The sequence below is a fragment of the Pan troglodytes genome, chromosome 10 (assembly GCF_028858775.2).
Source record: "Pan troglodytes isolate AG18354 chromosome 10, NHGRI_mPanTro3-v2.0_pri, whole genome shotgun sequence".
In the NCBI taxonomy this organism is placed as follows: Eukaryota; Metazoa; Chordata; class Mammalia; order Primates; family Hominidae; genus Pan; species Pan troglodytes.
The window spans coordinates 16,292,819-16,306,191 of NC_072408.2; the positions used below are offsets into that span (position 1 = coordinate 16,292,819).

The following is a 13,373-nucleotide window of genomic DNA, read 5'->3' on the forward strand; positions in this document are numbered from 1 at the left end:
TCTTGGAATAGATAAACCTTTCTGGAAGGGCATTACTAATGATTGTTTTCCTCATGTTACCGACTATTTACTATTCCAGTAAAGAGACTCACTTAGAAAGACGACCCATATGTAGTCTCAGCCGGGATGTCAGAGCCCTCACCTGTTCCACATAAATGAGGACATGGTTGTTGCTCACTTCTGTCCGGCTCACAGAGCTAGTTCTTTCAAGCTGGAGAGAATTAGAAAACTTCAGTTAAAGTTAGAGAACAGATGTGAGAATGTTGTGAGATTTAGAGCAGATTGTAATAAGGGACAAATGGTCATTCTCTGAAGAGAAGAAAGCTAATTGTTTTCAGGTCAGGAGTTCCACAATTCTTCAATATCCAAGTAACACATTAGAGCCTCTGGCATCTTTGATAATTTTAGTTCACGTTGATTTTTTCCCTTCCCAAATTTTTAGTGCATATCAGTCAGTTTGGGATTTAAACCATATCCTATCTTTCTTGGGTGGTTTTATTGTTTTGTGCCCATGTGCTTTAAATTCCTGACTAAACTATGAGTGGCCTAAGGATAGGTACTCCTTGTGTGTTTCTCTGGTATCACATATGTCCCTTAGCTTACGGCCAACTAAATAGTTCATTTACTTCCTGGGTTTGGGAAAAATTTTTTTTTTGAGGCAGGATGATGTTGACATGGTTTTGATATTGGTATGGTCTTAGTTTGGGGATACAGAACATACTTTTGTATGAAGTCTATTAGGATTAAAATACACCTACCATTTTTACTGTTGGTTTCAGGGGAATAAAACCAGATACCATCTTTACATCAACAATCACCATATTGGAAGCAGGACGGTTTCCTGTGTAACTGTAGTGTCAAAGGAAAAAGAAGTTAGAGTTTTATACGTGAAAGAAAGCCAAATTTCTGCTTTCAAGGGTCACTTTAAGCCTGTCTGTCTTCAAGAAGTTGTCCCTAACAATATTCTACAAAGGTCTGTGTTCCCTGGACTTGTGCAACATTGACATTGGACACATGAATATACATCAGATCTACCACTTGCTAAAATTACAGATGTTTAAGCATCACCCCAAAACTACCAAATCAAAATCTTTGGTAGTGAATCTTGCTAATCGGCATTTTTAACATATCTATGGTTTTTGCACACCTCACTATACGGTTCATTTGTTATTTAGTATATATTACTTTTATATTTTTAGTAGAGAAAGGATCACGTCATAATGATAAAAGCCTAAATTCATTTATAGATATATCAATTCTAAATTATATTAATCTAATAACATAGCTTCCAAATGGACTATTAATTTCTGTTAATTCCAAGTTGCTTTTGGGCCAAAGATAGGTGATTAGGTTAGAACGTCTTACCTGATGGTCAGTGAGATCTGGAAGCTGGTGTGGGCTTTGTGTCCATCGCAAGTTTGGGGCACAGTCTGCACTTTTAAAGCAAATGGGGAGTCCTCTTTCTCTGGAAGAATATTGTATTTCATGGATGTCTGTGAAACAGCAAAGACACTATCAGTTTCTCTCTTTTTCTGGGACCCCTCACTTCCTCATTACTTAACGTCTCCAGAGGTGCCTTTTACTTTCCCAGGAAGGAAGGAAGGAACAGAGTTTCCATTTCAATTGGCAAGTTTAAAGTTGACTCTCACCCATATAACCTTGGAGCCCTACCTGAAGATACACACATCTTTCCCCAGTTACTGTTATGACATATTCTCCAGGGAGCTCTGGCAATGAGATCTGCTGCAGTAACAGGAGGTTGTTGTTGTCTACTTGGAAATTTGTAGAAAAGGTCTGTGAATCCTGAACGGTGACCTGTGCAGTTTTCTCAGTTCTGGTGAAAGTGGCTGCTCCATACCTGGACAGGGCATGGAGAGCCACCACTGTGTCCTGGAAGAGATGAGCGGACAACCGCCCCAAAGAGTAAATTTTTGGCATCTGGGATTTTCCCCCAAAGTCTGTGTTAGCCTGCCATGAGGGAAGCTGGCTTTTTACCCCTAAGGTAGATCTTCACTAATTACCTTTCCTTTTTCTCTGCCTTTCAGACATTATCAAAATCATGCTGCAGTTTCTCCAAATGAAATAAAAGGCTAATAATGTTTATTAATGTCACTGTTTATTTTCATTGACAGTCTTTTTGGATATGTCCTTCAAAGAATAGGTCTAAAACTAAGAAGTTAAGACAAAACTAGTGACCATTTTTAAGTAGATGATTGACCAGTTAGATGGAAGAGTGATAAAAATTTACTGTACATGAAAATGGTATGAGACAAGTTGCACTTTCTTGAGTTTCTTTTTACCTTCATCTAGCTTGTTTTTATTTACCCCACCTAATCTCTCTGAAAAACAAAAGTTTCACTATGGAGATCCTAACTGTTGAAAGAAGACATGTAGGAGGGAAAAGCCAGACACTCTGGGTGTTTAATACAATCATTTATACTCTCGATAAAATACTTTTAGAATTATGCTAGAAAAATAAATTTTCAAGAGCTTCAGCTTAAAAAAGATCAACTTAAAGAGAAAGTAAGAAGAGCACTCTCAGGGAAAGTAGAAAGGAATGAAGAAGCTGAGTTCCTTGGAGTAGTTGAAATGGAACTTCTCATTCCAAAAAGATCAAAGTGGATTCTACTTAGTCACTGTACTTTTAATCACACATTTTTTGGGGGATACATCTTAGAGGATTTCTTGTTAGATTCTGAAGATGTCTGGAACATTGGTTCCCAACTGGAGGAAATTTTTTCTTGTTTCAACTGGAAGTGACGTGCTACTGGCATCTAATGGGGAGAGGCCAGGGATACTATTGAATATTTTATAAGGCTGAGGATAGTTCCTTTTACAATGATGATGTGGCTCGAAATGTCAATAGTGTTGATGCTGAAAAACTCTGGTCTAGAATGTGTCCAATGACCATAGCATGGCTTTAGAGGGTAAAGATGCTCGTTGTAAGTCTCCATGTTGCTAATATATTGACATAGGGCTTAGTGAAAAGTGTTATGGGGGATGTCTTAAGTCTTTCCTTTAAATTCTCATGGTCCTCAAATATTCCTAAATACTTCTTCAATGATTTAATAATTGCCTTCTCTTTTCCATTAACTGTTCTACTTTTAAGCCTCCCAATTGCCAAGTGAACCTGGAGCAGAAGACTCTTTGGGAACCACTGACCTGGGTGGAGGAGAAACCACCTTGGGCGTTCTGCTGCTTCATGATCCACTTCACAATGTTAGTTGCAGAGGTCAGGTCCCCTGAGGTGGGGGCTGGCTGGGCCGTGAGATAAGCGAGGAGCACATAGGATGTCATCTCCACCTCAGCAGAGGGAGCCTGGGGTTGGTAAAGATGCCCCACTGGTGCCTTGGGTCTCTGAGGGCGCTCCCAATGGATGAGGTTGTCTTAAGGGTGAGAAAAAGGAGATAATTGTAACTTGTCAATAAGTAATTATAACTGGTAGATAAAAGAATGCACATTCATAATACATGGAGCTGAAAATAATACAGGAGAAGCAAGGTCTTCTCTGTCATAAACTCCTAAAACTCACTAACTAACACTTCTATGCTGAACTTGATTTAGTCCTGTGGTACGAAGGTAGGGTAGGTTGATGGAGGAAGAAGCATAGAGCATACTCACCAATCTCTCCAATGTTATTTTAGTTGGACTGATGAAAGAGAAAAGTGGTAGAGAGAGTTCTTTTATTGTTCGTGATATTTTCTGAGAATTGCAGTATAGACTAGAATATAAAACTTAACTATTTATCTCATGTGACTTTTGTGATGCTGTCTCTGGCAAATAGAGATAAAAATAGTTTGAAAATGTTATTGCATTTTCTGTTTGTTGTACCTCTTTTCTTTCTTTTTTTTTCTCTCCAACTGAATCAGTCCCTTTTTGTTCTTTTGTAACATCTTCCAGAGTTAACTACTTCCATTGTAGGTGATGAAATGTATAAGGCTCCACTTCAAATGTTGGCACTGCTATAAGCATGTTCTTTCCTGCTAATTCAACTCAGAATTAAAACTTTTGATTCTTGTTTTTGTTGTTGTTGTTGTTGTTGTTGTTGTTGTTGTACTCCAGCCTCAGAAATAGTTTCCACTGTAGAAGTTATCTCATGGCAGTTGTGTTCTTTCTAGTAGTGGTCTACAACCAGACTCTAGTTTCTCCAAGAACACTACAAGATAGATTGAGTTTAAATATGTACTAAACTAAATGACACTCTTTCAAATGAGTTTGAATGCATTTTGTTTTTAGACAACCTCTATGACCTTTTTTTCCTTAAAAACAATGCCTCTGCTCCAAATAAATCATGGTCAAAATAAATGAAGATCTCAAGATGACATCAGTTCTACTTGTCTAAGTCCTGGTGTTGTATGGATGACAAGCAGAAGCCAGTTACGACAGGTGATACATCCAAAGTAACTGCCAAATTTGTTAACATTTTTCCATTTCTAAACCATGGAAAATCATCTATGGAGTCACACCATCCTCATGGTAGTCCAGCAGAGGCACCATGCCATATGGGTTCATGTTTTCACCAATAAAGAACTGGTAGTTTTTATTGCTTCTTGAACTTTTGGCTAAGATCAAATGAAGAACTGGTAGTTTTTGAGATTAGCAAGAGTGTGCTTGATTTGTTCTGCAGCTCCTGTTATAAAAGGTTTTACTGTTTCTGGTCTCTGTTCTTTAAGTTTGTCTTTGATTTTATGTCAGCTTTGATGTACTTCTAGTAGGCTTCTTTTGTGAAGTCGGTTCCTGCAAGTGATTGTTCATGACAATATCAACACCAATGATTACTCTGCTTCCAGTACCTTTGCTTTGGGAAACTTCAGTGAAGGCATTTCCACCAATAAGCGAGTCATCAATGTCACCCTTTGTCCTACTGACCATCTTCCCCTCCACCTCTAGGCACAGTCCTTCCTCCATCTCTGGATCTTGTAAATGTCAGAGAACATCTCAGCATGGCTGATGAGATCCTGGTAGATAATTATGATGGTAGCTGAAAGGAGACTATAGCAGCACTAGCTTAGCAGAAGCCCAGAGCATGAAGTGAGCATGGTGCAGCCAGGATGGCATTGGGTGGGGGTTTAGGGGGTATGGAAGAGCTGTTGTACCTCTTTTCATTCAAGTAAGCAGCGAGAAATCATGAGAAAATGAATCTATTTGTCTATTATATTGGTTTTAGCAAGTAGAAATAAAACTGCATAATTTATCTGCAGCATTATGTCTATTATGTTCTGTTCTGTGTAACATATGCAATCCCAGAGAAGACAGTTTTATAAGAGGTGCTCTGATCTCACAATGTATGATTTGGCTAAGGAATTACAGATGAAGCTTGTGGATTTCAGAAGGAATATATTTCTTCTTTTTGTAGAATCAGTGTAAATGGAAATGGAAATTTGGTACCATTTGCTGTTTGCTCTCACCTTTTTTTGCACAGTTTTTAAAAAAAACTCTTATTATTTATCTATTTATTTATTTATTTTTTAAATTTTATTTTATTTTAAGTTCTGGGGTACATGTGCAGGATGTGCAGGTTTGTTACATAGGTGTGCCATGGTGGTTTGCTGCATCTATCAACCCATCACCTGGTTATTAGGTCCCCCATGCATTAGCTATTTATCCTGATGCTCTCCCTCCCCGCACCTCCCAGACAGGCCCCAATGTGTGCTGTTCTGCTCCCTGTGTCTATGTGTTCTCATTGTTCAGCTCCCATTTATAAGTGCTCTCACCTTCTTTCACAGCTTCCTTATCAAGTGAGTTCAGTATTTCTCTATTCTGATTTTGCTTTCCCAGTAGGGAAAAAGCATAGGCCAGCAATGCCTTGGTGTAGACATGGCTCCCATGGGTCCCCTCCTTTGCTACATTCCAGGCTGACTCCAGGCAGAACAGGGCATTGTGAACAATAGGGTTCTGTAAAGGCAAAATGTGGTTGTGTCAAACTAGGGTGAATAGAGGGCAGAGCAAGCCGAGAGCTGGATATTGACAGTCAGATGTTATTAATGGATTTCAGACAGATAGGCAGACAGCTAGATATTCATCAAATTTAAATAGAAAAATATTTCGATCTCTTCCCTTTATAGTTCAGTCTTAAAGAATAAGACTAGAGAAACTGTTTTTAGGATTGGTTTTGATACATAGTCTATGGGCATTACTGGGCAAGTGTAAATCCCTCTTAATGCATCAACCAAAGAGCTTATCAGTCTGAGAAATCCCTCATCATTGAACCAAAAGAGACTTGAGACTCAGCCCTTAGCATGGTGGCATTCCAGACAGCAAATCTACAGTTTTCATGGTAGAGAATGGGATTGAGCTGGTACCTACAGTGACTGGGAGAGGAATTTCCAGAAGGGCAATAGTAACATAGGCGGAGAGGGTCGCTTCATCTTCTACACCTCCCTGTGAATACAACATTGATTTGATTAATTCCAGTGCCAAGTGTTAGTATATTCTCTTCTGTTGTTTGATGGAAACGCTCCTCAGTATCTGTTTCCATTCAAAGTATACCATTTCCTTCTCTCTCTGTCTCTCTCTCTCGACAGGGTCTTGCTCTGTAGCTCAGGCTGGAGTGCAGTAGCACTATCACACATGACAGCCTCAAGCTCCTAGGCTCAAGCAATTCTGCTGCCTCAGCTTCTCAAGTAGCTGCAACTACAGGCACAGGCCACCATGCCTGGCTAATTTTGTAAAATGTTTTTTGTAGAGACTGGGTCTTGCTATGTTGCCCAGGCTAGTCTTATACTCCTGGGCTCAAGTGATCCACCTGCCTTGGCCTCCCAAAGTGCTGTGATTCTACGTGTGATCCACTGCATCTGGCCCAATTTCTTCCTTCTCTGTAGAAAGTTTAATACTCTTTTCCTGATGCCATCCCACATCATCCAGGACTTCATCTTTGCAATTTCCTTGTGCCTCCTTCCTCCCTTCACCCCTGGGGGATGTTATGTTGATGTGTGTCAGGCTCAGAAATTTGTGGAACAGTTCACCTTTATGGCATTGTTGAGCAGTGACCCAGAGCTCCTGAAACAGCCATTGTCCTTCTGCATCTGGGAGAGCCACGTGAGAGATTGGGTAATGTGTGCTTCATCAATGAAGATGTAGGATCGAGCCTGGGCGAAAGTCTTCAGTACAAAAGCTGTGAGCCTAGGGGGAGGAAAAATGCAGTGCTGAGGCTCTTTTCATTGAGCACTTTACTGCTCTGTTTTGTACACACAGGCTCTCCCATCACAGTGTGCCCCCAAGAAAGTCAATCAGCTATTACTGAGAGTTTGGAGACTTTTTCTTTTTAGCTTAGACATTTCTTTTTCTTTTTTCTTTTTTTTTTTTTTTTTTTTTTTGCTGCCACATGTTGTTCAGTTCATTACCAGCTTGTCCTTGCTTCCTAAAGCATTTCTATGCCACTTCAGAGGTTCAGGTTCCTTCCAGTTTTTTTGGTTGGTTAACTAAGTCATTTGCTTTTACACTGTGGGCTCTATGAATTTATTTCCTTTCCTAGATTTCTTAGCTTACTTTCTGTAGTTTTAACTCTAATCAGCTAACTTCTAATGTTCTGCTTCAGTAAATATTTCCCTCCATCATCCTGCCCTTCCACTTTTTTTCCCCTGTGTTTGCCTGTGTGGTAAAACTACAAAGAGAGAGAGAGAAAGGATATCATCTAGTAGAAGGTAGTAAGGTATGCTCTGCCAGTAATGGTTGTGGTTTTATTCTAGCATTTTTCTAACACCTCTTAGGGCCGAGCAACAATTTAAGGGGGCAAGTTACAAACTTATAATGTTCCCTTAGCAACATGAGAAGGAAGAGGGTCTGGGTATATTGGATTAAAAAAATCAACCTAAAAGTGTTCTCAATTTTGCCACTTATTAGATGTTTGCTCCTGACACATTTATTTATCCACACTGAATGTTTTCTCCTCTGTAAAATGAAGCTAATAACTCTCACTTCCCAGGGTAGCTATAAGAATTAAATAAGGTAACATTATGGTTTAGAAATGGTTTCTCCACCAAAACTCATGTTAAAACTTAATCCCCAATGTGGTAGTATTGAGAGGTGGAGCCTTTAAGAGGTGATTGGCTAATGAGGGTTCTGCTCTCATGAATGGATGAATCTATTCCTAGATTAAAGGGCTATCATGACAGTTGGACTGGTGGCTTCATAAGAAGAGGAGGAGATGCTAGCCCAGTCTCTACAAAGTAAAACAAAGAAAAGAAAAGAAGAGAAGGAGAGACCCGAGTGAGCCCATTCAATCCTCCAGTCATATGATGCCCTGCATCACCGTGGGACTCCTCAGAGTCCACACCAGCAAGAAGACTCTCAACTAGATGTGGCCCCTAGACTTTTGACTTAGCCTTCATAGCTATAAGAAATAAATTTCTTTTCTTTATAAATTACCTAGTTTCAGGTATTCTGTTATAAGAAACAGAAAATGTACTAAGACAGGTAATCTATGTGCACGTTCTGAACTCATAGTTGAAACTCAGAATAGATTTTCTTTCTTACCAAGTGTTGCCCTGGTTCCTGCCATATCGTTCCCCAAAGGTGCTGTAGGAGCCATCTTGGTGTTTGTAGTTCAGCTGTCTCTGGTAACCTGAAATGGAAGGCTTCAGATGGTTCATGAAGCATTAAAGAAAGGCAGGCCATCCATATGTTTAGGCTCATGCATCCAGGCGCCATGGACATTTTATGACCTCCTGTGATCTGCCATAGTTTTGTGAATGTTATGGATAGATCAAAACACAACATCCTATTAGAGTGTGGGAAGATTGTTGTTTTCATAAAAATTATCATCATGGGTTAATATTTGATGATATAACTGAAGCTTAATTGGGAAAAGTTTCATTAGAGTAACAAAGTAAATTTTTCTCTGTCTCACTTACCAGTGATGAGATAGCCAACGGCCTTGGCCTTGATCTCCTGCGTCAGCTGCTGGGTTTCATTCAGATAGTTCAAGACATAGATATTAGGAGCAAATAGGACCATGTTCTGTTCTCCACAGCCATATGGCATCTGGAGGAGATTTTGTATATTTTGCATAGCAGAACCTAATATGTCACCTGGGGAATGTGAAAGATTAGATGTCAGAATAATTTCAGTTCATAAATAGCCAACATTATTAACAAAAATGGCTTTTATATTCAGAGTCTATCATTTAGGTAAGAGAAAAATTATATACACAGAGTGTGACTTCCAGGATCCTAATAAGAATAGCAGCTATCGCCTGTAATCCCAGCACTTTGGGAGGCCGAGGCGGGCGGATCATGAGGTCAGGATATCGAGACCATCCTGGTGAACACGGTGAAACCCCGTCTCTATTAAAAATACAAAAAAATTAGCCGGGCATGGTGGCGGGCGCCTGTAGTCCCAGCTACTCAGGCGGCTGAGGCAGGAGAACGGCGTGAACCCGGGAGGCGGAGCTTGCAGTGAGCCGAGATCACGTCACTGTACTCCAGCCTGGGCGACAGAGCGAGACTCCCTCTCAAAAAAAAAAAAAAAAAAAAAAGAATAGCAGCTATCAAGAACTTGATAATTCAAATACAAATACGTAGATAAGATGTACAGTGGCAACTCTTTTGGCCCAGGTTTACTAAATGGAAGGTGACTCACCCAGAACTGAGAAAGAAGCTCTGGCAGATTCTTTGACCACATTTGATGGGAGCTTCAAGGACAACTGCTCAGACACATTAGCACCTTTAGAAACAGACAGCCCATGTTAAAGGAGGAGATCTACGATTACAATATAATTTAGTGATTATAATGTAGTGAGAGCTTCAGAGCCACACTCCCTGGATATGGTACTGGCCCTGCTTTGTGACCTTGGGTAAATTGTGATGATTTGAGGAAAAAACACATGTAAAACATTCAGAACAGTATCTGCAACATATTCAATTTCAACGAATGTGAGCAATTGTTATTATTGCGGTTATTTTATTATTAGAGTTAGCAGTAATATTATTATATCTCCTTGTGGAACTCTGGGTGCAAGGAATAAGGATTTGACTTAATGATGAGACTACCTTTGATAGTCTAATTGCTTTTGGCACTGTGTGACTTCCAGAGTCCTTCCTCTTCTCATTTAACTATATTTTTGCATGGCTGTGCTCAGTAGCTTTCTAAAAGAAGCCTAAGACTTAGTGGGGGAACTATCGCTCTCCACTTTTGTAGCAATATTAAGACTTATACCCATGATAATACAAGTTATTTTACTGCCTCCCTTACACTATATTTGAATGGATTCCCATGTTTATAAATAGATAACATGAATATACCTTAAATTAGTCCTTCTCAAATGACAAATACAGTGCTGTATACACTGTGGACATAGAACTAATAATGTGGCGGTTCTGTATAAAAGCTACAACTACTTCTTAATGATATGATGAAGTTAAATGTAAATTATTTTCTGACACGGAAAACACACATTTTTAGTGAGATGGGTAGGAAATGCTATATGTTTTGTCAGCAGCTGTTTTAGAGACTATCTCTTGGGATTCAAACTTATCATGACCCTGCTGTCTTTAGTTTTTGTTGTTGTTGTTGTTTGCTTGTTTGTTTTTTTAAGAGTCTCACTCTGTTGCCCAGGTTGGAGCGCAGTGGTGTGATTTCGGCTCACTGCAACCTCCCCCTGCCCGGCTCAAGCGATTCTCGTGCCTCAGCCCCCCATGTAGCTGGAACTACAGGCGCCCGCCACCAGGCCTGGCTAATTTTTGTTTTTTTCGTAGAGACAGGGTTTCACCATGTTGGCCAGGCTGTTCTCAAACCCCTGACCTCAAGTCATCCTCCCGCCTCAGCCTCCCAAAATGCTGGGATTACAGATGTGAGCCACCACACCCGGCCAACCCTGCTCTCTTTCTACCTCATCCTGGGACACTCTAAGCTTCTGCAGCTGGGCTTGTCAGTGAGCAGCCACTGGGCTATCCGGGTAAAAGAGCTACGTATGAACCAAGAAAGCCCAGGTATTAGTCCTATCTGTACCACCTGAGTCACATTAACTTGCTCTCTTGGGCTCAATGTCTTCATCTGTAAAACATACATAAAGAAATATTTAGTATTATGTTGCCTTTCATGGAACACTATGAAAACTGGGAGATAAAATGAATGTGCATTGTAACTTGAGGTTTATACCCCTTTGTGGTTTTGATCTCACTATGATTATGAGGATGGACTCTTACCTGAGACACAGGTCATGGAACTGAAAGTCTTTTCTTGCTCAATACCTTCAGCCTTGGATGAAAAGAAAGAAAAGGAGAAAAGATAGAAACATCCTGGTGACAAGAGAACCACATGGATTCCTTTCTTTGATGGGTAGGGTTTACACGAATGATGTTTACCATCCTACTCTTTTTTTCCCAACTTTTGTTTTAAGTTCAAGGGGACATGTGCAGGATGTGCAGGTTTGTTACATAGGTAAATGTGTGCCATGGTGGTTTGCTGCACAGATCATCCCATCACCTAGGTATTAAGCCCAGCATCCACTAGCTATTCTTCCTGATGCTCTCCCTTCTGTCACTCCCACTCTCAGACAGGCCCCATATATGTTGCTCGCCTCCATGTGTCTATGTGTTTGCATCATTCAGCTCCCACTTATAGGTGAGAACATAACATCCTACTTGTTATTGAATTATTACAAATCCATAAAACATTGAAGAACCAGGGAGGGTGGTAGAGAGAAAATGGGAAGAGATCATAAGGGCAGTAAATCAAAGCTAATGGGTATGAGAGATATGTGAATCTTAGGAGAGAGGTGGAGATCAAGAAATTGCGCTCAATGTAATCCCAGCACTTTGGGAGGCCGAGAAGGGAGGATCACGAGGTCAGGAGATCGAGACCATCCTGGCTAACATGGTGAAACCCCGTCTCTACTAAAAATACAAAAAAAAAAAAAAAAAAAAAAAATTAGCCAGGCGCCTGTAGTCCCAGCTACTCGGGAGGCTGAGGCAGGAGAATGGCATGAACCCGGGAGGCAGAGCTTTCAGTGAGCCGAGATTGCACCACTGCACTTCAGCCTGGGCAACAGAGCAAAACTCCATCTCAAAAAAAAAAAAGGAAATTGCACTCAAATAATTTGTGAAAAAAAATTTACAATAGCTGGCAATGTTGTCTGCTGCAATGCTTTTAGGATAGGAAATTCCATTAGTCTTACAGGATGTATTGTGTGAGCATGATATTAATGGTTCTTTGTTGTCTCAAGAGTGACCGCCCGGTGTTGCATTCTTACAGTTGTTAGGGACTCCCAAAAATATGTTACCTCCACCAACAGGGTTTTGATGACTGTGTCTTTTCTTTTAATCTCAGGGACCTCAGCAACCTCATTTCCACAGAGTTCTAGGGACTGCATTGCCTCTGCACTCACTGAGAAGTTCACATTCCCTAAAACAAGGAATATTGAAAACATGAGTATCCACTTTGATAGTCCAATCACCTTTAAGGGCTGCACCTTAAACTTATAGTTGGCCAGAATAGAAAATAAGGCTAAAAAAAAGAAACCCACAAGGTTAATGTATACTAAGTAGCCAATGTCCAAGATAGTGATTCTGGGGACTAGCTTGGGTGAGAACAGTGGGAGGAGGTCATAGTGGATAGAAATAGGAAAAAAAACGAACTTTATAGAATTATAACTATAGCAAATAAAACAGAGAATATAATGAAAAAAGTACTCAGACAGCCATCGTCCTTGTTGATTGATAGGCCCTTTTGGGTACTGTCACTCACCCAGAGTTTTAGGAGTCACTGTCCAAGACAAGGTTTGCCTCTCATTTCCACAGATACAATAGGATTCTTCTCCCTTTGTATTTTGGGAAGCTAGGAAGGCTGGAGAGGCTTTCAGCTGCACACTGACCTATCACCCCATGTGAGGCAGAGACAGAAATGATCAGAATATGGAACAACATGAACACATAGAATTGGGGCCAAGTGTGAGATGCTGCAGTAAATTGGGATTTGTAAGAAAAATGTATGTCACATAGATTCATCCATGCTTTAAGAAGCATGGAAATGGCAATGATACAAATCAAGATTGGTTGTGTATTAGGAGGATTTGGCATTTGCCTTAGGGTAGCTTGTGGACGTGCAGGCTTGGCAGTGGCAGAGGAAAGGGAAAAGCAGTGATTGTATATTGCCCTAGGGAATACTATCTGCTGCTATGTAGATTTTCGTAGTTTCTTCCTTCCTTTCTTCTCCTATTTCTTACAACATATATTACATGTCTAATCCATACAAGACATAAAACACTGGGAATGGTAGATGAGAGGCTCCCGATCTTGAGGATATTGTGTCACAAGAAAGATGATCTATATACAACCACTATTACATAATTTACGAAGAGATAAGTGCTATAAGATACATTAAAATTATGTATTTTGGAGATTTCAAGATGAGGGGTTGGAGAATGACTCTCGTGG

The 13,373-nt window shown here is 40.2% G+C and overlaps 2 protein-coding genes and 1 pseudogene across 4 annotated transcripts in view; 1 reads left to right on the forward strand and 2 right to left on the reverse strand.

The window, feature by feature from the left end:
- Positions 1-13,373, forward strand: part of KLRG1 (killer cell lectin like receptor G1) — a 135,671-nt gene that overhangs the window by 26,502 nt on the left and 95,796 nt on the right.
- The window catches only part of PZP (PZP alpha-2-macroglobulin like), a 61,061-nt gene that overhangs the window by 2,642 nt on the left and 45,046 nt on the right, over positions 1-13,373 (reverse strand). For all 3 annotated transcript variants that reach the window (XM_009424789.5, XM_520824.7, XM_063786272.1), the window contains 14 exons: positions 12,685-12,811; positions 12,221-12,342; positions 11,145-11,196; positions 9,580-9,663; positions 8,853-9,029; positions 8,476-8,563; positions 6,966-7,122; positions 6,307-6,381; positions 5,715-5,895; positions 3,163-3,386; positions 1,672-1,890; positions 1,366-1,493; positions 759-849; positions 143-211 (listed from right to left, as the gene is read on the reverse strand). In XM_009424789.5, the coding sequence (XP_009423064.1) occupies positions 143-211; positions 759-849; positions 1,366-1,493; positions 1,672-1,890; positions 3,163-3,386; positions 5,715-5,895; positions 6,307-6,381; positions 6,966-7,122; positions 8,476-8,563; positions 8,853-9,029; positions 9,580-9,663; positions 11,145-11,196; positions 12,221-12,342; positions 12,685-12,811 (1,794 nt within the window). The remainder of the gene's footprint in view (positions 1-142; positions 212-758; positions 850-1,365; positions 1,494-1,671; positions 1,891-3,162; positions 3,387-5,714; positions 5,896-6,306; positions 6,382-6,965; positions 7,123-8,475; positions 8,564-8,852; positions 9,030-9,579; positions 9,664-11,144; positions 11,197-12,220; positions 12,343-12,684; positions 12,812-13,373) is intronic.
- On the reverse strand, positions 3,408-4,967 carry LOC104001456 (translationally-controlled tumor protein-like; annotated as a pseudogene).